This window comes from Macaca fascicularis, chromosome X, assembly GCF_037993035.2.
Source record: "Macaca fascicularis isolate 582-1 chromosome X, T2T-MFA8v1.1".
In the NCBI taxonomy this organism is placed as follows: Eukaryota; Metazoa; Chordata; class Mammalia; order Primates; family Cercopithecidae; genus Macaca; species Macaca fascicularis.
Window position 1 is genome coordinate 50,417,883 of NC_088395.1, and position 24,228 is coordinate 50,442,110.

The window sequence follows — 24,228 nt, forward strand, 5'->3', positions numbered from 1 at the left end:
TGTTAGGTTCACTAGTGCCATTTGAGAGGGATAGTACCTTTTCTTTGTACAACACTTCAGAGTCTGTGGAGCTGGTGGGAGAAGTGAGTGGTTTTTTGTTTGTTTGTTTGTTTGTTTTAGAGGTTTTTTTTCTGTGTTTGCTTTTTCTTTTAAAAAATCTCAGGAAGAAAGTTCAATGGTGTTGGAGGGATTATGGCCAACTTGCCTTAGATTAGGAGGATTTCTTCCCTTTTTTCCTCAAATATTTTTTTCTCCTCTTGGATGTGGAGAGGAATAAAGTTCATTGATTTTAATAAAGTTGAAGGTATCTCCTCTTACAATGGAAGATTTTTTTCTTTAAAAATCTCCAGGGGAAAAGATTCATTGCTTTTGGTAGAGCATCTCTCTTTAGGTCTGAAGGATTTCCATTAAAAAATAGGTTTTGTGAAGAGGACCTACAAGGGCAACTTGTTTTAATGAGGCTCGGGAGCCCTCCCTAGTAGGATTTTTCTTTCTTTCCTTTTCTTTAAAAGAAACAGTTTATTGGGAAAAATTAGAATGGGGGACATCTCTCCTGGAAAGATTTTCTTTTCCTTTCCTTGTTTCCTTTTTTTGTTTTTTTTTTTTTGTTTTTGTTTGTTTGTTTGTTTGTTTGTTTGTTTTTAATAAAACAGTGAAGGCTGAAAGATAAATAAGGTCTCTGGGATAGGGTGACATTGGGCACATCCCCCCCCCCCATTTCCCCCCCCCCCACACATTCCCCACTTTGAAGAAGCTTGAGAAAGAGATTTTGTGGGTTTTTTTTTTCCTTATTGTGGGGGATGGAGAGGATAGTCATCAGGAATAATATGCAATGTCTGCAGTAAGGTGGTGGTGCATTTTCCTGGAGAGAATTTCTTCCTTTGATCCTTTAAAAAATAATCCCTTTGTTAATTTTCTTCTTCCTATTTTTCTCACCCCACCTTCTCTACCTCCTTCACTCTATCCTAGCTAGCCCTTTTCCCCTTCCCTTCAAATTTCCCCATCCTCCTTCTTTCTCTCTATCCCTCTCCTTTCCTCCCTCTCCCCTCTTTCTTTTTCCCTCTATCCCTCTCCTCCCTTCTCTCCCCCTCTTTCTTTTTCCCTTTCCCTCTCCCCTTTGTCTCTCTCTCTCTGGCTCCCTCCCTTCCTCTCTCTCTCTCTCCCTCTTTTTTCCTCTCCCTATCTCAGTCTCTCCCTACCCGCTCCTACCTTCCTCTCCCTTCTCCCTGTCCGGCTTTCTCCCTCCCTCCCTTCTTCCCTCCTCCCTCCCTTCTTCCCTCCTCCCTCCCTCCTTCCCTCCCTCTGTTTCTCTCTCTCATTCTCCCTTCTCTTCCTTCTTTCTCCCTCTCTCCTTTTCTTTGTTTCTTTTTTGTTTTCAGAAAAAATATTCCAGGACTTTGGTGAGTTTGGGGGCATCTTCATTCCCTTAAGAAAAATATTTCTGTTTAAAATATACTGTTCATGATCTTCTCTCCCCCGCCCCCCATAATTCTAAACGTATTTGCTTGTTTTGAGAAAAAAAGGGGTTTTGTTGAGGCTGAGAATACTTTTGTTTAAGAGGACTTTCTTGGCTTTGTGTTTCTCCCCTATCTTTTCTATTTATTCTCAAATTACAAAAATTCTATATTAAGAATAAAGCTTTTGGTAAATTATACAAACATATTAAATTATCACATGTACCCTGAAAATATGTATGTCTAGTATGCATCAGTTAAAAATTAATTAAAAATAAATAAATAAAATAAAAAGAATGAAGTTTTTGGGTGAATTTTTGTCAACTCCCATTAGAAGGATTTTATTTTTTTCTTCTTTTAAAAAAAATCGTTTTTTTTTTCTTGGTTGTGTTTTGACAGAAAAATTCATGGGTCTTTGTAACACTGAAGTACTTCCTCTCTTAAGAGGATTTTGTTTTTGTTTCATTAATAATATCCTCTTCACCAACACATATAACTTTCCATTCTTAATTTTATTTTAAATCTTAAAAAAACTGTATTTTAAGAATAAGGTTTATGTTCTTTAGTCATGGAGGAGTGGTATTTCTCTTGTCCCTCCCCTCCCCGTCCCCCACCCTTCTTGGAATTAAAAATTCAGGAGATTTGGTATAATCAGGGACCTATCCTTTAATATTTATTTCTTTTTTTTAAATTAAAATGTGTGTATCTAGAGGGGAGGATTCATAAATTTCATTAACTTTTATGATTTTTGAGAATATCTGCACTTAAAAGGATTTCCTGTTTTGCTTGTTTTCCTTATTTTTTTTTTTTAATTGAAGGGGTGGCAAATAAAGGTTATTATCCTTGGTGAGGTTAAAGATCCTTTAAGAGGATCTCCCTTTCTTTTAGTTCATTTTTTCAATTTTGTTTGTTTTTTGTTTTGGGGAGAATACTAGGTCTCTTATCTTGTGGTTAGAGGGATGGTATCTTTCTTTTAATTATTTTTTAAAATTGAGATGTAATTTACATACCATAAAATTCATCATCTTAACATACAATTCTGTGGGTTTTAATGTATCCACAAGGTTGTGCACTCAACACCATTCTCTGATTCTAGAACATTTTAATCACCCTCAAAAGAAGCCCTGTACTCTTTAGCCATCATTCCCTTTTCCACCTCCCATATTGCCCCACTCATTTCCTTTCCATCTCTAAGGATTTGCCTGTTCTGCACATTTTATGTAATTGGGAAAAATAATGTCAGGAAGCTTTGATGAGGTTGGTGGACCTTCCCTCTATTTTTGCCCCCTTAATTTTCTCAAGAGATTGAGCATGAGCCAGAAGTCAAATAAAGTTTATAAATTTCATGAATATTTTGAGGTTAGAAATACTGTTTAACTTACGATGATTTCTCGTTTTTCATTTTAAAATTTTTCTTTGGGGGATATCAGTTTCATGGGCTTTGATGAGGGTGAGGAGAATTTCCTTTTAGAAGCTCTTTCTTTTTTTTTTTCCTTAAAATAATTTTCAGAGGAGGGGTAAGTTTCATTATCTGGGGTCACTGTCCCTTTCTTTTCCTTTTTAAAATTCATAAATTTGTTTTTATTATTTTGAGAATAAGATCTATTTGCTTTGGTGAGGGTGGGGCATCTCCCTTTAGAATGGCTGCTTGCTTGCTTGCTTTTTTTTTTCCTTTAAAATTATTTTTTTTCCACTGAAAGAATTACAGTGGGTGGGCTTTGGAAAGGTCGGGCACCCTATCCTTAGCAGGATTTCAATTTATTTCCTTTACAAAACACACACACACAAACAAAAAAGGTCTTTGTGAGTGATCGGTTCAGGGTCTCTGCCTCTTCTCCTGTCTTCTCAGGCTCCCCTTCTATGCTGGCCCCCTCTGGGAGCATCAGAAGAGGAGCAGCAACCACCGCTTTGGAAAAAATATCAGAGCTAATGAAATGTCAGCTAAAAGACTGTTCTTAGACAAATGAGGATCCTATGTATCACAAAAGGCCATATGTTAGATTTTGTAAAAAAAAAACTACAATAGAAAATTCAGTCATTACATCCTATAAGCTGTCAAATTTTATTTTTGTCCTCCCCCACCTGCTGCCTTGTTCAAGGAAATAAAAGGGTTAATAATGCAGAGGAAAGCACTCTGCAAACTGTAAAGTGCCATAGGAGCAGAAGGAATTATAGAATCCTTATTAGAATACCCCTGAATGGTTTCCTGGTTTCTATGGATTTTTTTTTTTTTTTTTTTTGCCTTTCCTTGGAGGCACTTTCCCTTTGGGCTGCAGATCTGCAGAATCCCTAGTTGGAGATTTTAATAAATGCATAAGAATTGTACTCTGAGAAACTAAAGACCACTGACCAATACTTCATTATCTTTTCTAGAACATCCTGTAGTGACTGCTTAGGAACTATTAGAATATACCAAATAAATCAGATGGTATCATCAAAACTTGGCAAGGAGGGGGCAAAAACTGAAGAGAAAAGAAAATAATTTCATTCTGACCTTCAACAGGTTAAACATTTGAATCTATAATCCCAAAGCTGTTTACAGTCACTGCAGATACTCTGTTCACTTAGGAAAAAATTTATTATCCCCTGAAGCTAACAATATCATTATTAGTCTGCTGCTGGTGGGACTGCATGGGATAAGGGCACTTTCCAAGCCATTAAAAAAATTGTTAGTAATTTGCTTCTTAATTATAGTTCCAATAACCACTCTGAAAATGGAAAGATTGACTGTATTTCCTTAAGGGCTATATATTCCATGCCATTTAAATAAGCACTTACTTCTCACTCTGAAACCAATGAGAATAATTTTTATTCATTCACAGCAGCAGCCAACACATTGCTGGAAATAGATAGGTTTCAAGCTTCAGCAAGTGTTTATTAAGCAAAACCAAGGAGGGCTGCATTGAACTAGGCACTGAGAAAGGCCACCCCTATTTTTGAGAAGCTCGGAAATCACTAAAATATTCTGATAGGAATCACCAGATATCATATAAACAAATGCTTGCTATTTTGCAAGAAAATGTACAAAAATGCCAGTTTTGTACATAAAAACTGTCCTGATATGGTTTGAGGATAATGGTTATTACTGTGCAGTCATCAGGAGGGATACACAGACCCCTTTTATCTCCCCCAAAAGCCATAAAAGTGTATTTCCCCCCAGATTTTCATCAATCACTTGTATGATGTGATTTTAATTTCATAGACGGTCGAAACCCAATGAATAAACAAAATTTTGTCTTTCTTCAAGCATAGCTGATGGGAGAGAAAGAAACATGGTCTACTTCATATAAGCCCCATCCCTCCCGGGAAGAAAGTTATAGCGTTGCTAAAGAACCAATTCACACATCCTTACTTACACTTGCTGCCACCAGGTGGGAGACCATGGCTCATTTCCTGGGAATTGAAACATTTTAGAAAGAAAAGAAATAGACATGTTTGGTTCACAGACTGACTGTGTTATCCTGGTAGCTATTTGGAAAGAAAACATGAGCCACCTTTTCTCAGTCTCTACCCTCATGCTTGGCATAGAATTGCAGGTTCTGAAACGTTCCTGAAATCCCAAAAGAGGGCAGACTACAAGGCTGGAAAATGTTTTTTTGCTACAATACCAGTCAACAAAATTATCTGGGAGAAACTTGTAGTCACATTCAAACACTTGGTTTTGCTCATTTCATCCTTTGAGTTATCAGGATAGCTTCATGCTTGCTATGGAGGATTTCATTGCATGATGAGACCTGTATTTTGTTTTGTTCCCTGACATTTTGTGCACGTATGTATAGTATGTGCATGTGTGTGTCAGGGGTGTGTGCACGCCTATGCATGTTGCATAGCTGTTTCCCCCCAAGCTTGCCTTGAGGAGGCAGTGTTTGAAAACAACATCACCCCAGCTAAGATGACAACTTGTTTGCCTTGAATGTTAAGGTACAAGCCAGCTGGTTGCAGGTGCCATTTGTCTGAGGAAGATGCAGGAGAGAATGATCCTATCACTGAAGATCAGATGTTTCCAGCTGCACCAGAGAGCAACTGCATAGCAACATTGAGGGTGTTGTAAAAGGGTTTGGCTCCAAGCAATTTAATTTGAGCACGTACCCAGATCCTTTGCATCCTTCAAAATTCTCCAGAGCCACTGATCAGTTAATCTGCATGGCCTTCTTAACGGATGGTCGTGGCTCTTAACCCCATTCTACAGATAAGTGATTCAAACAATATCTGGCTCTACTAAGGGCAAAGTCAAACCCCTGGGATCCTGGTCTCCTGCCAGTGTTGCCAAATGTCCGTGAGTCAGCTAGCCAGCACGTCTGAGTGGGCACTATGTAGAGGAAACTAATCTGATTCCCCTTACCTTAATCCTCCTCATCTGTCTGGCAACAACATTTTCCTGTCAAACAGGTAGGAGATGCTTTCGCATAGGAGCAGGGGATGCTTTTCACTGGGGGAAGGGTCCTGGTCTCCAGTCAGCCTTCCAGAGGCCAAAGAGGAGATGCATTCGCTGGGTATTACGTCCCCACGTGTCAGTTTCACAGCCATGTTCCCAAAATTTCGCTTAAGATGGCCACAGGTCAGGTGATTCCTGCTTGTCTTTTTCCCACCAGCTTAATGCAAACTCTTCCAAAAAGACGAGAGCAATCACCCGGTGGGGGTGAGCTCCCAAATCTAGCCACCCCAACTTTGCCCTTCTTAAGATCACTTCAGGAAAGGGTATTTTCAGGAAAGGGAGGGATACACCCCCTGGTGTGAGAGCTAGGGTGTTGGACTTTTAAAAAAATTGTCAGTCTCCCACCGTCCTGTTTCATTTATTTATTTTTAAACCTCTGCACTTTCTTTTCTCTGTGAAACTTTTCATTTTAGCCGTCTTTTTCAGTCGTTCGTCATTGCAGATATTTTGCAAACTCAAGCCTCCCTACTAAGAACTCAGGAAGCAAGGAGCGCTTCTATTTCGTGATGCCAACCTCTGCCCCCTCCCCTCCTGCATTCTACATTCTATAAGTATGCGGTCCACAGCAGAAGGGTTCCTTATGGTCTGCTAGGCAGCAGGATGGACCGGTATTGTTCGTGTGTTGTGTTATTCGTTTGTGTGTGCGCGCGCGTGTGTGTGTGTGTGTGTGTGTGTGTGTGTGTGTGAATGCGCGCGTGTGTGTATGTTTTCCTGCAGGGGAAGCTAAATTGAGGTGTGTGTGTGCATTATCATGGTTTTCACAGTTTTGTGGAACGAAGTTTAGGGGAACGGAAGAGTAGGGAGAGTGCAGAGAAAGCAGGAAAGACAGGCATACTCGCGCTGAAGAGCAGACGGGGTTTCAGGGTCCAAGGCAAACACGAAAACCTTTTTCCTCCCTACTCCCCCTGGGCGAGTGCCGGAGGATTCTCCACTCATCTTTTCCCGGCCAAGTGTAACGATTTAGAAGGCGTCGCGGTAGACTGGTAGAGATGAAGGTTCCCCTTCACACGTTCTGCAATCCCATCTCCTATTTTCGTGTCTCTAAACGAGGACTCCTGTACCATTCCAGCTGGCCCTGGTGCGGGATGCCAGTTGCCCCGTTTGTGACGCTGCGCATCATTGTATCACTGCGTTTGCACCTACCTGCTGGGAAATCCTGCAGACAGATGGAATGGTGGCTTCCACACACGCATGCTCTCCCCCTCCTCCCGGAGAACCCTGCCCTTCCCCTGCAGTGCGCGTGGGCGCCGCCCATCCCCTAGTCCCCACCGGGAGTACCGGCTCACAGCAGCCGGCAGAGGCGCCGGGCACCTCCCTGGAGCGCCGCCAGTTGCGCCCAGCTGAGGAGCCCCCTCCCCAGTGGAAGGGAGGGGGGCCAAGCAGACGGCGGCTCCGCAGCTTGGGCCTCTGCGGCAGTGACCGCGGCTAAGAGGTGTGTCCCACCGCCCCCACTCAATCCCTCCGCTATGTACTTGGGGCCAGCCTTAAACACTTCTCCAGGTCTCTTGCGCTCCTCGAGGGTATCTTCATCTTCTCTTTCAAGACTCACCGCACTGTCGCTTCTCCTCACGGGGAAAACTGCTCCCACCCCCCTGCTGTCACCCCCGTTTCTAGCCCCAAACAGCCCATTCTCGATTCCCACATGTTGCTTCCCGCCTCCCAACCCCTTCCCATTCCCTCGGGTTCCCCAATCCCTGCATCTTTCTCAGCATCTTGGCCAGCCAGTGCCAGACAAGCGGGATGCAAGGGGTACCCGGAGTCCCGCGGGCTCCATAGCCATCTGACTTCGCCTTGCTTCTTTTCCGCGCTCCAGGGGGTCTTTTGCTTACCTTTATTCTGGACCACGACATTGGCGTTCTGGGCGATGGCAATGGCGATGGCGAGGTCTTTAGACCCCTCTCTCGAATGTCCACCGGACATTGCAATAGACATGGTGCTGGACTCGGACGGGACTCTGGAGGCGCCTCAGGGCAGAACTCTGGGGCCAGCTCTGTCACAGGTTCTGGGGTCGGCTCTGGGGCCGCCTCTGGGGCAACTTCTGGAGTCAGCTCTGGGGCCTGCTCTGGGACCGACTCTGGGGCAGGTTCTGGAGTCGGCTCTGGGGCAGGCTCTATGGCAGGTTCTGGGGCCGGTTCTGGGGCCGGCTCTGTGGCAGGTTCTGGCGCCGGCTCTGTGGCAGGTTCTGGCGCCGGCTCTGTGGCTGGTTCTGGGGTCGGTTCTGTGTACAGTTCTGTGGCTGGTTCTGAGGTCGCCTCCGGACAGGGTCCTGGAGCAGGCTCTGGACAGGGCTCTGGTACGGGTTCTGGCGAAGGCTCGGAGAGCAGTGGTGGAGCCGGCGGCGGAGCCGGTGGTGGTGGCGGCGGCGGCCAAGGCGGCGGAGGCTCTGAAGACTCAGCGGGCTGCTCTCCATCCTGAGGCGGGGCAGTGCCCTGGGCCGCGGCAGCTCCGCGGTCCATGTCCGCACACCGCCTCAGGTCTGGGCAGCCTGCGTCCCTAAGCCTGGAGGGCTAAAGTACCCTCGGGCGCCCCGCCCACTCCAGTCTGGCAGCCCCTCGCAGGGTGCCAAACTTTCCCCCATCCCACTCCATGGCTGGCTGGGCTCTGAGGTCTAACCCGTAGGCGCTCAGCGTCTCCCTGTGCTGGAACACGCCCCTCAGTGAGCGCACACCTCTTCGTAAGCAGCCACGGGTCCGATGGGCGGGAAGCAGAGGGGCTTGCGAACGCGGACTGGGCAGAGTGCTTGATGACTTCCTAGCGACGCGCGGGAGGGGAGGGGAGAGACAAAAAGGGGAGGGGGAGTGGAGCGGCGTGGAGGTTGGGGGGCGGGTTGGAGCCTGGCCGTGTTTAACCCTTTAGTAACACGAATGAAGAGGAAAAAAAAAAAAAAAAAAAAGCCAGAGGCGAAGTTGAGGGTCTTTGCAATTCCCCAACCACTTAGCCATGAGCTGCTGCTCAGAACAGCTTCCATCCTGTGTCTGCTCTCTCCCTCAGCAGCAGGTGAGCTTAGCCTCGGACCAACCTCTTGCCCCCCATCTCCAAGCCTCGATGGGCAAGTAATACTTTTTATCTAAGCCTGGAAAAGAAATTAAGCGGCATGGTGTGTGTGTGTGTGTGTGTGTGTGTGTGTGTGTGTGTGTGTGTGTGGTGGCGGGGGTGGGGGTGTTCAGCCTCCTTTGAAGTACAATTTGCCCCCCTTCGGTTTTTGCGTTTCTGAGCTTTGCCAGATCCAAGCGGTTTGCTGTTGGGTACAGAGTTTGAGGTGATTCAGGAAAGGAGTGTGATGAGGGAGGCTGGAGCCCCGGCGTTCCGCAGCCTACAGCCTCCCCGAGAGCAAGGCGAGAGTGCCCCGGCAGCAGCAGCTGTGCTAGCGCTCGGGAGCTGAGGCTACTCTGGTCTCCGCAGCTATCTGGGCATCTGTCTGACTCGCCTATGCCACAGGAGCCTGCCTTGTGCTTTTAGCTGGATTTCCCAGCCACCGGCAGGAGTTGTTTTTTTTTTCCCCCCCAAACTTGTTAACGCGCGCGCGCACGCGCGCGTGTGTGCGTGTGCGTGTGTGTGTGTGTGTGTGTCTTGGGCTGGGGAAATTCACTGCAACACCCACACCTTTTTCACCTCCTGAAGCAGTCTGACATTAGAGATGGGAGATTCTGTTGCGAAGAGAACGGCTGATGCCTAGCGCAGCACCTTTCCCACCACATCGGGAGACTTTAGAAGCTCTTTCTGTTATAGTCACCTACACATGCATACAAACCATCATCTTAGTCAGACCTAGACTTGAGACGCCAATATCTTGCCAATTGTAATTAAAATTTGAGAAGACTACCCGTTAAGCCACAGCTGGGTGGGGGGATCGGACGGGGGAGAAACACCTGTAAGCCTGATTTGAAATACGAGAATTGAGTTTATCTCCCATACACATAATGCTGCAGTTGTGGGTAGCAGCCCTCTTTCTGCAGCCCCTTCTCTAGCCATCTACTCCCAGACCATATCCTCCACCATTCCCTCTTCTTTTGCCAATGGATTCTGACCTAGCCAGAATTTTCTGGAATCTGCAGCATCTTTCTGTTACCTACACTATGTTTCAGCAATAAATAATACCACAAGAGCACAGTCTCACCTAACTCCCTCCAAAAACCAGAATCTCTGGTGAGGTCTGCATTTCCCAGATCCTTGCTGCAGCATCACAGCCTAAGCCTACCTTTGCAGAGATATGTTACACTGCTTGGCAGCTACTAAGCTAGTGCAGGGACGGTCCTTAAACTCTGGGGATGGGAAGACCAGGAGAGGTGAGCCCTATCCATTCCCTCATATGGTAGTCCTCCTTCCAGTAAGTTCACCTTAGGGGCCCACTCTCTTCACCCTCTCTGGGCTTGTTCTCCTTTCCCCTATCCCACACCTCAAGTAGCCAAGCTGCCTTTAATCTTAAGAGTTCAGGACTGAAATATACAGGTGCCAGAGCTCATTATCGGATCTGGCTCATAAAAGTGCCAGAACTGACCAACCAGTAAGCCCAGGATTGGAGATCACTTCTCTGGCTCTCACACCTTAATGAAATCCCTGTCCTTAGAAGGAGCAGATATCCCACATTTAAATTTTGCTTTTTACTAAACCTGACATGTAGCTAGATGGGCTGAAGGCTGAGCAGTCACAGAGTAAGATGGCCTGTTTGGTTACAGATGGCCTCTTGGGGTTTGGCATAGACAGTGTATTGTCAAGCGGGATACCATCAGGGGATAACTTGGAGTTACTGTTTTATATATGTTTATTGAAACTCTTGTCTATAATTCTACACTGAATTATAATGAGGCCAACATTTATGAGGTAGACTCTTGCTACAAGGTCATTTTGAGGTTGAATGCTAAAATAGTTGTTTGTACATGGCTTTTGCTCCATTAGGGTAGGTTACTGGAGATATGCTGCCTGAACTACATTATGATTAGTTTTGAAGGTTTTAGAAAATTATTTTTCAGCACATCATTAGCTATCTTATTGCTTCATATCATAGTAAGGGTTTTTGTGTGTGGGGAGGGGGCAGGGGAGTTCCTTAGCCCAGTATTGAATACCATGCTTTACATTGGAGGTAGGGTAGAGGGATGGCCAAAATGGTTTATTGGTACCTGGTTTGGGGAGGCACCTTTGCTGTAACTAAGCTACACCTTCCTCTTTCCCATAACCTGATGGTTTCTTAATAAAGTTTTGTTTAGATGCTTCTGTATTTTCCTCACAACCTAACCCAGGGCTTGAGGTCATAGTCAGGATTCAGGAAATGTCTGTTAAGTGGATGATTCATTGTAGGTTACTGGTTAGGATGTATTTTTCTGCATTGTTTTTTAGCAGTATTTGATATTTCAAATGATTAATGATCTCCTAAGAGGCTCTCTTTTAATTAAACAATACTGATTTTTAAAAAGGCCAAGAGGTACATAAGAATTTATTTAACCAGACATTTATGGAATGATGACCATATCCACAAAGGCTTGGATGAACATGGTTCTGGACGTCCCAGGGCAGAAATGGTCCTTAGCCTGGGACTTTGGGCATGTTATATAAGTTACCTGATTGGACTGGATGAAGGATCGATCAGTACAGTAGACTCATATCTTTTGAATATGCGATGCACTACCTCACCCAACTGCCAGCATTTACTCTGATTCTACCCAAAATAAAGTTTATCCAAGCCAGCATGGAGCTCCTTCAGTTTCAGCCATGCTCAGAGTTCTGGAGAGGCAAAGGAGAGAAAAGCTGAGAAATGTGACAAAATTAAAGCTCTTCTCCCTTCTTGTTTTCATTTCATTTTCATTATTGAATGAGAGAGTGGCACTGTACTGCTAGAGTGGAGACATTTCCCCCCTTGATCAGTAGCTTTAAATTCCCTAAGTCCTCCCTTTTAGAGCAATTTGGGAAGAAATCAGTGTCTCTCCCGAGTCTTAGCAGCTGCCAACCTCTCCTACTGTACTACCTCGGGATGTGCCAAGCCAAAATAGCAACCTTTATAATAATCTACTAAATAAAATGAGATGGGATGAAGAACAGACAGCATTTATGGAGAATGTAGAGGATTCAGACAATTAATTTAGCTGGGATTAAAATGCAAACTTGTTAACCTTTACTCACTGTAGTCTCCTAGGATTAATTGATATAGGATTGGAGAGTTAAAAAGTTAATACCTTGCATTTGTATAATGCCTTTTGATTTCTAAAGTAGTTTCACATACATTATCTCACTTCAGCCTCACAACAAATGTGTGAGGCAAGCAAATTTGGACTTCCATCACATACCCCTGCCCTTTACCCTTTAACAGATGAGAAAACACAAGTCCAGTGAGATTAAGTGCCATGTCTTAGGTCACAGAGATAATTAGTGGTGAAACAGACATTTAGAACTTGTGTCACTCAATTCCCAGCTGAGGGAGACCAGAGCACAATACTGAGGGCTGTGAGCTGGGTGCTGTGAGACAGGGTTTATGTAAATCCTCTCCATAGTAGAGTGGGAAGGCTGCCTTAATGCCTGTTTCTTTCTTGGGCCTGTCAAAGAAGTGGAGACTCTTCCATTTTTACCTTGATGTTTCTCAGCTCTCACTCTTTCTGGATAGCAGTTAATGATCTGTAACCAAGCTCACTATAGAAGGTCCCTGTTTAGAGGAACATTTGTGAATATGTATGTAATATAATAATTCAACCGGGGTATACTCATTTTATTGGTTCTGTTTTTATGTTTTCTTGAAGTGAAGCACTCCACAGTTAAGACATATTTACTGCCAGTCTGTGGTGTATACAGCCCTATTAGGTGTCCTGGGGAAGGAGAAAGGGCAGAAATATTAGACATCATCCTTCCCACAACAATTATTCGAGCTTGGTGGTCAAGATAAGCCAAATACAGGCGAAAAGCAATCCGAACACAGACACCAGTTTATGATCATGACACCATACTTTGTACCTTTCTGGGGGGCTGGGGGTGGGTGGGGACTAAGTGTGACAGAGCGGAAAGGAAATTGCAAGGGGAGTCAGGAAATCTGGCTTCATATTAAGGTTCTACCACTAAACTCTCAACATGACCTTATACAGATCATTTAATATCTTTGGGACTTAAGTTTTCTCCTATGAAAAATGGAGGTAGGAATAAAGTTGAACTTGATCATCTAGCTCTAAAGTCTGTTTTAGCACAAAATATCAGGAATCCTGTGAGTGAATCACGGACAGCTTTTTGTAAGGGGACAGATCTTGAAATGGGTCTTGAATGATGCAATTAACATAGATTAGCAAAGAGGAAGTGGAAAGGCATTGCAGACAAGGAGAGAAGCAAAGATAGAAACCTGGTGGCGAGAATGAGCCAGGCTGGTTGAGATAGAGGGACCATACCAATGACTGATGAGAGATGAGATTAGAGTGAAGCGGTGTTTGGTTTTCTGTTCTTGTGATAGTTTGCTGAGAATGATGGTTTCCAACTGCAGCCATGTCCCTACAAAGGACACAAATTCATCCTTTTTTATGGCTGCATAGTATTCCATGGTGTATATGTGCCACATTTTCTTAATCCAGTCTGTCACTGATGGACATTTGGGTTGATTCCAAGTCCGCATGTTCTCACTCATAGGTGGGAACTGAACAATGAGATCACTTGGACTCGGGAAGGGGAACATCACACACTGGGGCCTATCATGGGGAGGGGGGAGGGGGGAGGGATTGCATTGGGAGTTATACCTGATGTAAATGACGAGTTGATGGGTGCTGACAAGTTGATGGGTGCAGCACGCCAACATGGCACAAGTATACATATGTAACAAACCTGCACGTTATCCACATGTACCCTAGAACTTAAAGTGTAATAAAAAATAAATAAATAAAAAAAAAAAAAAAAATAAAGAACACAGGCTCTGGATTTGAAATGACCTGGATTCAAATCCTACACAATTTGCTAGCTCTGTGACCTTGAACAAATTACTTATCTTCTCTCAGCCTCAATTTCTTATAACAGTTAGCTAACAGAGAAATCATGTAGAGTAACTAACATTGTGTTACATAACACACAGTCAAAACTGTAAACAATGAAGAGTAATGGTACAAATATCTAAACAAATCTGACACGTTTTTAGGTAAAAATATAAATTCTGAAAGTAAAAAAGCCTCATAATCTCATTAATTTAAAATATATGTGGGGCCAATAAACACATAAAAAGATGTTCCACATCATTAGTTATCAGGGAAATGCAAATCAAAACCACGAGATATTACCTCACATCTACTAGGATGGCTACAATCAAAGAAATAGATAATAACAGTGTTGATGAAGGTGTGGAGAAACTGAACGCCATACACTGCTGGTGAGAATGTGAAATGGAGCAGCTGCTTCAGAAAACAGTTTGGCATTTCCTCAAATGCTTAAACACAGAGTTACCATATAATCCACCAGTTCTACTCCTAGCTATATATGCATGAGAATTAAAAACAGTTATTCAAAAATTTGTATGCAAATGTTCATAAAAGCATTATTCATAATAGGCAAAGGTGGAAACAATCTAAACGTTCATCAACTGATGACTGGACACATAAAATGGGGTCTATCCATACAGTGAATATCATTAAGACATAAAAGGGAATAAAAAGTAGTGATACATAGAACATGATGAACCTTGAAGACATCATGCTAAGTGAAAGAAGTCAGTCACAAAGAACCACATATTGTGTAATTCAATTTATATGAAATGTTCAGAATAGGAAAATCTATAGAGACAGAAAGCACATTAGTGGTTGCTAGGGACAAAGTGAATGGAGATGGTATGGTGGTGACAGCTAAGGGATGTGGGGTTTCCTTTGAGGGTAACACAAATGTTCTAAAATTATTCTGATGAATGTACAACTCTGTGAATATACTAAAAGTCACTGAATTGTATACTTCAAATGGGTGAATCACAAGGTACATGAATTAAATTTCAGTAAAGGTGTTTTTAAAATAAATACATGTAATATATATTTGCATAATAAAAAATATAGTATAAAAAAAGAGATTAGAGTGAAGCAAGTGGTAGGGAGAAAGGGGGATGTAAAAGGTTTTCAACATCAGATTGAAGAGTTGGAAGATTTGGTTTTAAAGGTAATGGGAACAATGCAGGCTGTTTGAATATAGGTGTACGTGGTAAAACTAACCAGTGAGAAAAAAATTGTCCTTGACTGTGCATTTGGTTCTGGAAGCATCTACAAATCTATTTTGTTCCCCTTGAGCTGATATCCAATTAATTTGAGGTAATTTGTAAAATCATGATTCTTTCTTTATTTTTACTGCAACCTCTAGTTTTGGGTCTGCATTGCCAAGGCTGCTGGCCCAACTGGCTTAACCACCTGCCTATACATTTGGATTTAGTCCATAATGGGTCGTTTGGCTTCCATGGACTCAACATGCTAATAGGATTTCTAATTTAAAATTCTAACTGATGATGAATGACCAGGGGATGAGAGAAAGGTCTTTGTAGGCAGGCAGGAGTGGGATGGTTGTGGACCTGAAAGCAGATTCGAAGATTGAAAATAGTTTGAAGGAAGATAAGAAAAAAATGAATCTTTGCAGAATCTTTAACTCACTGTGGCTTAGATATGGGGGAAAGCTGATGAGAAACAGCCATCCAGTCTAACCTGCCAAGGATCTAAACTCAGCTTGTATTAATAAGAGAAAACAGATTGCTCTAATGGCATAGAGAAAAACGTGGTGGAAATTGGTGTGGCAGATCACAGGTGTGTGTGGGGGGAGCTGAGGGAGAGAATATAGAGCTGATAGTGTCCCTTAGGTGATGGTGTTTAGAAAGAGTGAAAAAGATTATTAGAACCCTCCTGGTGTGGTGTCAGTAATGGAGGCAGGCAGACATTTGTAATACTCATTCTCAATATTTGAATATGTGTATGTGTGTGTATCTTTATCCAAAAAGGAAAAAAGATGATGTTAGTAAGAATTGTCTCTGCACAAAATTACTTTGCTACCTCACCACCCTCTACAAATGCTTTATGACTGACTTTAGGAGGGAAAGTGATGGATATAGGAGGGAGGAACAGATAGAGAAAGGAATTTAGGAAAAAGAGGTGTTGATAGGCAGAACTGCTGTGATGAAAAAGGTTGGGGAAGAAGGTGGCTTTCTTTTCCTCCAAAGAACTGCCAGCAGCCTTTCTGGCTGCCCCTTTTTCTCTTTCTTGTAATTTCCCTTTACTGAGAGTTAGCTCAAAATGCAGAATTAATCAGTTCTGTCATAAGAAGGAATCTCAGGGGAGGGGCTTGACACAATTGAAGCGACTTACAAGGACAAGATATCACATAACTTGGTTGTCTTAGACGGAGATTAAAGCATTCAATAGTCATTTCCAGGACCTCCCTTCTATCATTCACCTTTTGGTTTTAAGTCCCCATGCTCTAGTTATGACCTTTGGGCACAGCCATTTCTGGAAGGGCCTATTCCCTTTAACTACACTTCATATGACAAAACTAGGCTCAGTTTTACCCTTTCTCTTTCTCAGCTTCACTGGTCTCTGCAATAACAAGGCCCTTTCCCAACTGGGCCTCAGAACTTTAACGTGACCCTGGGGCAAAACTGCAGCTTCCTGACCCCCAGGGTTTCTAGGGATTGCATCATTCAATCATCAATTCCACAAATAATTATTGAACATCTACTACATGCTTGGCACTCATTTGAATGCTGAGGAATCACCAAAAAACAAGACAGATATCATCCATGCTCAAACAGCATTTATTGGCTAAGGGATGGGGAAATACAAACATTAAACAGGCATACATACATGAAGACGTTGTTTCAGAAAATAAGTGCAATAAAGAAAACAAAACAGGATGATGTGATAGAAAGTGCCTGGAGGGCTACTTTGGTCAGTCAATTTATTTACTCATTTGCTTAATCCTATAGGACATCCAAAATAGTTTGGAATTACTTCACCAACGCTACTACCAACAACAAACCTACTAAATAAACTTCAAGATTTTTTTTCCACCAACTTCTGATTTGAAAAATTTTCAATCCTACAGAAAAGTTGCAAGGATAATACAGTGATCACTTACATATTCTTTACCAATTGCTAACACTTTATCACATTTACTTAATATCTATAACTCCATCTATTTATCTGCATATCTATCTATTTTTGGCTGAGCCACTTGAACCTTTGTTGCAGACATCATGATATGTCACACTTAAGTATTCAGCATATACATTCAGCATGTATCTCATAAAGAGCAAGGACATTCTCCTTCACACACAATACGATGATCACACTTATGAAATTTAACAATGATACATTAATATTATCTAGAATACAATGCATATGTGAATTTCTCAAATTGTCCAAATAATGCTCTGTATAGCTTTTTTTTCTTTCTTTTTTTTTTTTTTTTGTAAATATGGGGTCAAATCATAGATTGCATTTAGTTCTGTCTCTTTAGTCTCCTTTAATCTAGATTAGTCCTAGCTTTCATTTGTCTTTCATGACATTGACACTTTTGAAGAGTACAGACCAGTTGACTTTAGACTGGATTTCAATTTCAATTTGGGTTTGCCTAATTGTTTGAGATTGGATTGTCATGGAAGGCTTCTGTGAAGAAGCAACTTTCAGTTGAGTCCTGTGAACACAAGGAGGCAGCTGTGAAAATATCTGGGGAAAGGAATTCCAGGCAGAGGGAATGGCAAGTATAAACTCCTGGAGATGGAGACAGGCTTGTGTTTGAGAGAGAAAAAGCAGACCAGAATGACTGGAGCCTAGAGATCAAGGGGGAGAGTCGTATGAAATGAAATAAGATAGGCGGGATTCAGATCATGATGTAGCATATAAGTCAAGGGAAATAGAATATTTTGTTCTAATTGCACTGGTAGGCCACTAAGGGTTTTATGTAATTTGGTGACATGATCTGATTTGAATTTGCTTTTAAAAATAGTTTTTACACCACATGTTCTCACTCATAAGTGGGAGGTGAACAATGAGAACACATGGACACAGGGACGGTAACAACACACACTGGGTCCTGGGGTTAGGTGGGGGTAGGGAGAGCATCAGGATAAATAGCTAATGCATGCAGGGCTTAATACCTAGGTGATAGGTTGATCTGTGCAGCAAACCACCATGGCACACGTTTACCTATGTAACAAACCTGCACATCCTGCACATGTATCCTGGAACTTAAAATAAATACAATAAAGTTGAAAAGAAAAAAGAAAAAAATATAATAAAAAAATTTTAAAAAATAAAAATAGTTTTTATTTTCTAAAGAATTTTGCTTTGTATGCAGTTTAAAGAAACAAATAGGTACATGTCACAGCTGTCAGTCTGCCCCCCTCTCCCATTATCTACTCCCTAGAGGGAACTACTTGGAGCTCCTTTAGCTAAATAGCATGCTTGTAAAGCTAATTCATAATTTTTCAGATTAAAGCACTCTATGGAAGAGGAGAGTTTAGCTCATTATCATCATAAGCCCCCGTGCATGCACAAACACAGACTTCCCATTCCACCACTCTACCAGTACAGTTATGTCATAATTTTGACTAGCTCAATATTCAGTGTTTACATTATTTTGACTCTGGAAATGCTATTCACAGCTGAGTTACATAGCACACTAGGATTACTTTTCCTTTCTTGCACATCTGCTTGTTTTTAATGGAGCTGATAATTGTCTTGTTTATTCTCTTGCTTATTTTTCTACACACTTAACATTAGCTCATCCACAACCTGTTCCCCAGTTGACTAAATATTCTCCCATTATGTGAAGATGCATTGGCTCTTCTGTCAGTTTCATCTTCTGTGAGACATCTTTGAATTGCTCCAATCCGGCCCAATTGCTCTCTAGATCTGTAGAACGCTGTCATCCTGTGATATCCCTAATAATTTTGAAGATATTTCTTCATTGTTTTCTAGCTTCTAACTTTTGAGAAGCCTGAGGCCATTTGGAATCCTGATCTCTTGTAATTTTTCTTTTCTGGAAGCCACTGGGTTCTTTGTTTTGTCTTAGGGTGCAACATCACATTGATATCCCCTGGTGTGTGTCCATTTTCTTTCACTGTGTTGGGTATTCTGTGGACCCTTTCAATCTTAAAACTGTCTTTCAACTCTGGGAACTTTTCTTGAATTATTTATTTAATTTTGTTTTCTCCAGTTTTTCTGACCTTCTCCTTCCTGGAACAAATGTTATTCTTATGTTGGACTACCTGAATAATGTAATTTGCTTACATTTTTCTTATATTTTCTATCTTTCCATATGTTTGTCTGTTTGCTCTACTTCTGGGCTGTTCCCTTAGCTTTATCTTTCATACCTTCTGCATTACTGCAATGCAATTCTGATACTAACAGAGTTAGCAGAGACTCTGTGGGTTAAGGGCACAGTCTCCAACGAACTGTTCTCACTTCAGATGCCAGCTACAAGTTCAGGGTTACCTGCACTTCTGACCAACTGGCTACCAACTTGGGTATTCCAATGAGCACTCAGGTTTGATGATTCTCTAGAATAACTCACAGAACTCAGAAAAGTACCATGTTTATGATTAGTTTTATTACAAAAGATTCAAATCAGGACTAGCCAAATGAAGAGACCTAGAGGATGAGGTCTGGGAGTGCCCTAATTGTGGAGCTTCCATGTCCTTCCCTTGTGGAATCAGGATATGTCACTCCTGGCATATCAATATGTTTACTAACTAGGAAATTCACCTGAGCCTTGGTGTCCAGGGTTTTCACAGGAGTTTCATTATACAGGCATGACTGATTGAATCACTGACCATGTGATTGAATTCAGTCTCCAGCCCTCCTTCTTCCCTCCCCAGAGGTCATCTTCGGCTGATATCATCTGGCACAAAGCCTTAACTCTCTAGTAACACTGTTGGTCTTTACAGCCTCACCAACCCCCATCCTGAAACTACCCAAGAGCCCACCCTAAGCCACCTCATTAGCATAAATTCAGTCATGGGTCCAAAGGCCCATCATGAATAACAAAGACATTCTTATCACTCAAGAAATTTTAAGAGTTTAGAAGCTCTTTCCCAGGAAACTGAGACAAAGATCCTGCAACAAAGACCAGACAAATGTTTCGTTCTACAACATTTTCTAATAAGTTCAAAGCAGGATTTAAAAAAAATTCAACTTTTATTTTAGATTCAGGAGGTACATGTGCAAGTTTGTTACATGGGTATATTGTGTGATGCCAAGGCTTGGGGTACAAGTGATCCTGTCATCCAGGTAGTGAGCATAGTACCCAATAGTTTTTCAACCCTTGACTCCCTCCCTACCTCCTGCTAAGTAGTCCCCACTATCTATTGTTGCCATCTTTATGTCCATGAGGACCCAGCATTTAGTTCCAACTTATAAGTGAGAACATGTGGTATTTGGTTTTCTGTTCCTGTGTTAATTTGCTTAGGATAATGGCCTCCAGCTAAAGCAGGAATTTTTCAGAGCAATTTTTTGCCCTCTGAGTATCATTTTAAATATAATCTTGCTCTTGTTTGATAGATACAATATCTTACCTCTTTGAGCACAATAATGGTTATTAATTTTCATTTCTGTTTCTTTTAAGTTTTTGGTTTATTGGTTGGTTTAGGTCTCTATCTTTGATATTGCAGGCTTTCCTCAGATAGTTTGTCATCCTTGGCTGTTTGCTCATATTTATGAGTAGGTTCCTAAAAAGCTAATTAAAAGGTCAGAGTATTTAGTGAGACTCGTGTGAGTATATCAGTTTTCTACTGTGGCATAACAAGTTGCCACAAATATAGTGGCTTAAAACAATACACATTAATAATCTCATGGTTTCTGTGCATTAGCAGTTCAGGTCTGGGGTAGCTGAGTTCTCTGTCAAGAGTCTTCCCAGATTGTAATCAAGGTGTTGGTCAGGATGTAAATTCATCTGGAGTTTTGACTGGGGAAGAATTTTCTTCCAAGTTTAATCAGGCTGTTGTTGGCAGAATTTATTTTCTAATGACCACATGACTGGGGCCTCAGCTTTTTGCTAAGTGTTGGCTGGAGGCTACTCTCAGGTCTTAGAGGCCATCCACAGCTCCTTAAAGAGATTGGCAGTTACTTGCCATATAGGCTTCTGCAACATAGCCTCCCATTTCATCAAGCCCAGAGAAAGAGACATTAGCTTCTGTCCGCTAAAGCAGAGCCTTTTATAATGTAGCTTAATTATGAGAGTGACATCCCATCACCTTTGCCATATTCTGTTAGGTTAGAAACAAGTCACAGTTCCCATTTCCATTTAAGAAGAGAGAAGTACACAAAGGCATGAGTACGAGGAGGTGGTATCCACTGGTGACTACTGTGGGTCTGTCTACCACAATGGGTTTCACTGCAAGGTGATCTGGCTGGGTCATTTCACTGGACAACCCTTTATATCAACATCTTTAGTTTTTTTTTTCTTTTTATTATTATTATTTTTTTTCTGAGGTTGTTCACATTTCCAAAGAAGAATATTCAAGCCTGGAGGTTGTAAGCCTGACTGTCAGCATTCTAAGAACTAAGTGGGGCCAGGCACGGTGGCTCAGGCCTGTAATCCTAGCACTTTGGGAGGCAGAGGCAGGCAGATCATGGGGTCAGGAGTTCGAGACCACCCTGACCAACATAGTGAAACCCCGTCTCTACTAAATATACAAAAAATAAAAATAAAAATTAGCCAGACATGGTGGTGTGCACCTGTAATCCCAGCCACTCGAGAGGCTGAGGCAGGAGAATCATGTGAACCCAGGAGGTGGAGGTTTCAGTGAGCCGAGATGGCGCCATTGCACTCCAGCCCAGGTAACAGTGTAAGACAACACCTCAAAAAAAAAAAAAAAAAAAAAGAAAAGGAAAGAAAAAAAAAGCACTAAGTGGGATAAGAGGCTAAGAATCTCAAAAATCAATATGTAAACTTCTGAATGTCCTTGTTTTCCATATGGTACTTCTTCCTCAACTGTGCTTCCCCAGTCCAGAGACCCTCTGTTTTACTCTCTCTAGAGAATAAACCTCACATCTGATGGGAGTTGGGGCAGAGACAATCACACAGCTGTGAGGAGTTGTGGAGGAGATCTTAGGATCCAACTGGTTAATAAGAATTTCAACCAATACTCTTGATTTTAGGCTTACTTTCACCTCCACTTCCAGAAGTACTGGTCCTGCCAATTTTTGAGCCTTTTGGAGGTTCTTTGTTGTGAATTGTATTGGTTGTCAGTTTTCCCCAATGCCAGTTTTGGATTCATTTTCTGCAGGTCAGCTGTCAGTTACCCTTGTATATCTATTTTTCTAGCTTTAAATATTGCATTGTTATCTTCTCTCCCCAAATTACTGTCATTTTAATGAGGGCTGGCAGTGAAGTGGAGGTAAATACATGTGTTCAGATTGTCATGGTCAATGGGATGTCCTAATTTACATGTTAAAAAGATTATGGTGACCTTTTTTGTGAAGAAGACTATGAGGGAGGGATAACAGTGGAAGTTGGGAGAACAATTAGGTAGCTAGTTCTAAGAGATGTTTAAGGGAAGCAATGGATAGCACTTGGTAGTAGATTGAGAGTGGGGAGAAGAGAGAGAGAGGGAGGTGTCACCGATGACTCCTAAGCTTGTGTAGTAGGATGGATGGTGGATTTCACCCATTTCGTGATTCATTGTTTTCATGTCATTTTCCAGGGCTGCTATCAACACACTTGTCTCCTTCACTACTACAATTGATGTCACCACAAAACCAGCTCAGAGCAAATCTAACATTGCCAGGAACACAGTTACCATGATAAGAAAGCCCTAATGTAATGACCACCACCAACAACAACTACTACTACACCAGCTCCCAGTTACGAAGTGATCACTGTAAGCCTGGTTCCATATTAAGTACTTTCCATATACTATTTTAATTAACTTCCCCAATAGCCCCGTGAGGTAGATACCCATCTGTAGTTTATTACCATTGAATTCTCCAAGTGAATTCTTTCTGAATCAATCAAGTTCTGGGGAGTATAGTTTCACAAGAAAATATGACAGGGACTCTAGAAGTGGTGGGAGGGCTCATCACATAAGCTGTTGCCATTCCTACTCATTTGCTGTCTACTCCACACCCGTGGTAGGATGCATCCACTCTTTACTCATACCGCCTTGTCCCTCTGGTTAACCACCTCCTCCTATTCTTGTCTCAGAATTTTGCTTCTTTTGAAAATCCTCTCTTATAGTTTGTATTATTGCCCAAAGTGGCAAGAACGTCCCCTTTGCCTCAACTGTAGCATGGAACTACAGCCTTATTCTACTCCACAAGCTCTTCATAGGAGAAATGGAGGCTTGGAGTGGAGATGAGAACTTTGCCCAATCTTCAAACTTATGTGGAATTTCAGGAATAAAACACATAAGGATGGAAATGTCTTGAATTGTTCAAATGAACGTAGCCTAGAAGAGGACAAAAAAGGGGAACAGGAAGAAGTAATTTTAATGCAATTTGAGACTTTCCCCAAGTTTCTTGAGAAATGGAAGACTTAGGGGGACTGGGAACAGACGGTATAAATTACGTTAACTTATTATTAATTACTTGGGATTGTTACCCCTAGGAGAAATCCTGGAACGATGTCTTAGTCGGCTTGGGTTGCCATAACACAATACCATTAGACTGGGGAGCTTAAGCAACAGAAATTTATTTCTCACAGTTCTGGAGGTTGGAAGTCTGAGATCAGGGTGCCCCCATGGTTGGGCTCTAGGAAGGGCCCTCTTTCTGGCTTGCAGATAGCTGCCTTCTCACTGTGTCCTCACATGGTGGAGAGAGAGAAAGAGAACAAATTCTCTGGTGTCTCTTCTAATATGGACACTAATCCTATTGAATTAAGGCCCCACCCTTATGGATTCATTTAACCTTAATTACCTCCTTATAAGCTCTATCTTCAAGTCACATTTGGGGTTAGGGCTTTAACATACAAATATGGGGGGACACAATTCAGTCTATAGCAGAGATTATGCTCTGCTTTGCCAAGTCCTCTAGTGTTAATCAATACAATTGAGAACATAGGACACTGACAACCAAGTCAATCAGCAAACCTAGGTGAGATTTGCCTAGGACCCTGTGTTTCTGTTGTAACATTAGCTCTGACAGTTTCTGTAGAGCTGACGCTCTTTGTCTCTAACCATTTATGTTCTGCTGAGTTCTGGCTGGATTTTTACTCTTCTGTAAATTTCTTTCTACTGTGTTATATTAAGCTTCATCAAGACATACTTCTATGATGATAAATGAGGTGGCTAGATTGACTGACTACGTACTAAAATATCATTGACTTTCCTTCCTTGAAAAATGTTCTTTTTGTATGTGTGACTAGTGAAGGGGGTGATGGTAATTCAGAGGATAGAGTTTGTAAAAGATATTTGACTTCTTTGGAGACAAG

At 42.1% G+C, this 24,228-nt stretch overlaps 1 protein-coding gene across 2 annotated transcripts in view; it reads right to left on the reverse strand.

Annotated features, from left to right (window-relative positions):
• Window positions 1-8,492, reverse strand: part of DGKK (diacylglycerol kinase kappa) — a 109,892-nt gene extending 101,400 nt beyond the window's left edge. For both annotated transcript variants that reach the window (XM_005593586.4, XM_045383610.3), the window contains exon 1: window positions 7,719-8,492. In XM_005593586.4, coding sequence (XP_005593643.4) covers window positions 7,719-8,345 — 627 coding nt within the window. In that variant the 5' untranslated portion in view covers window positions 8,346-8,492. The remainder of the gene's footprint in view (window positions 1-7,718) is intronic.
• Between the last annotated feature and the right edge of the window lie 15,736 nt (window positions 8,493-24,228).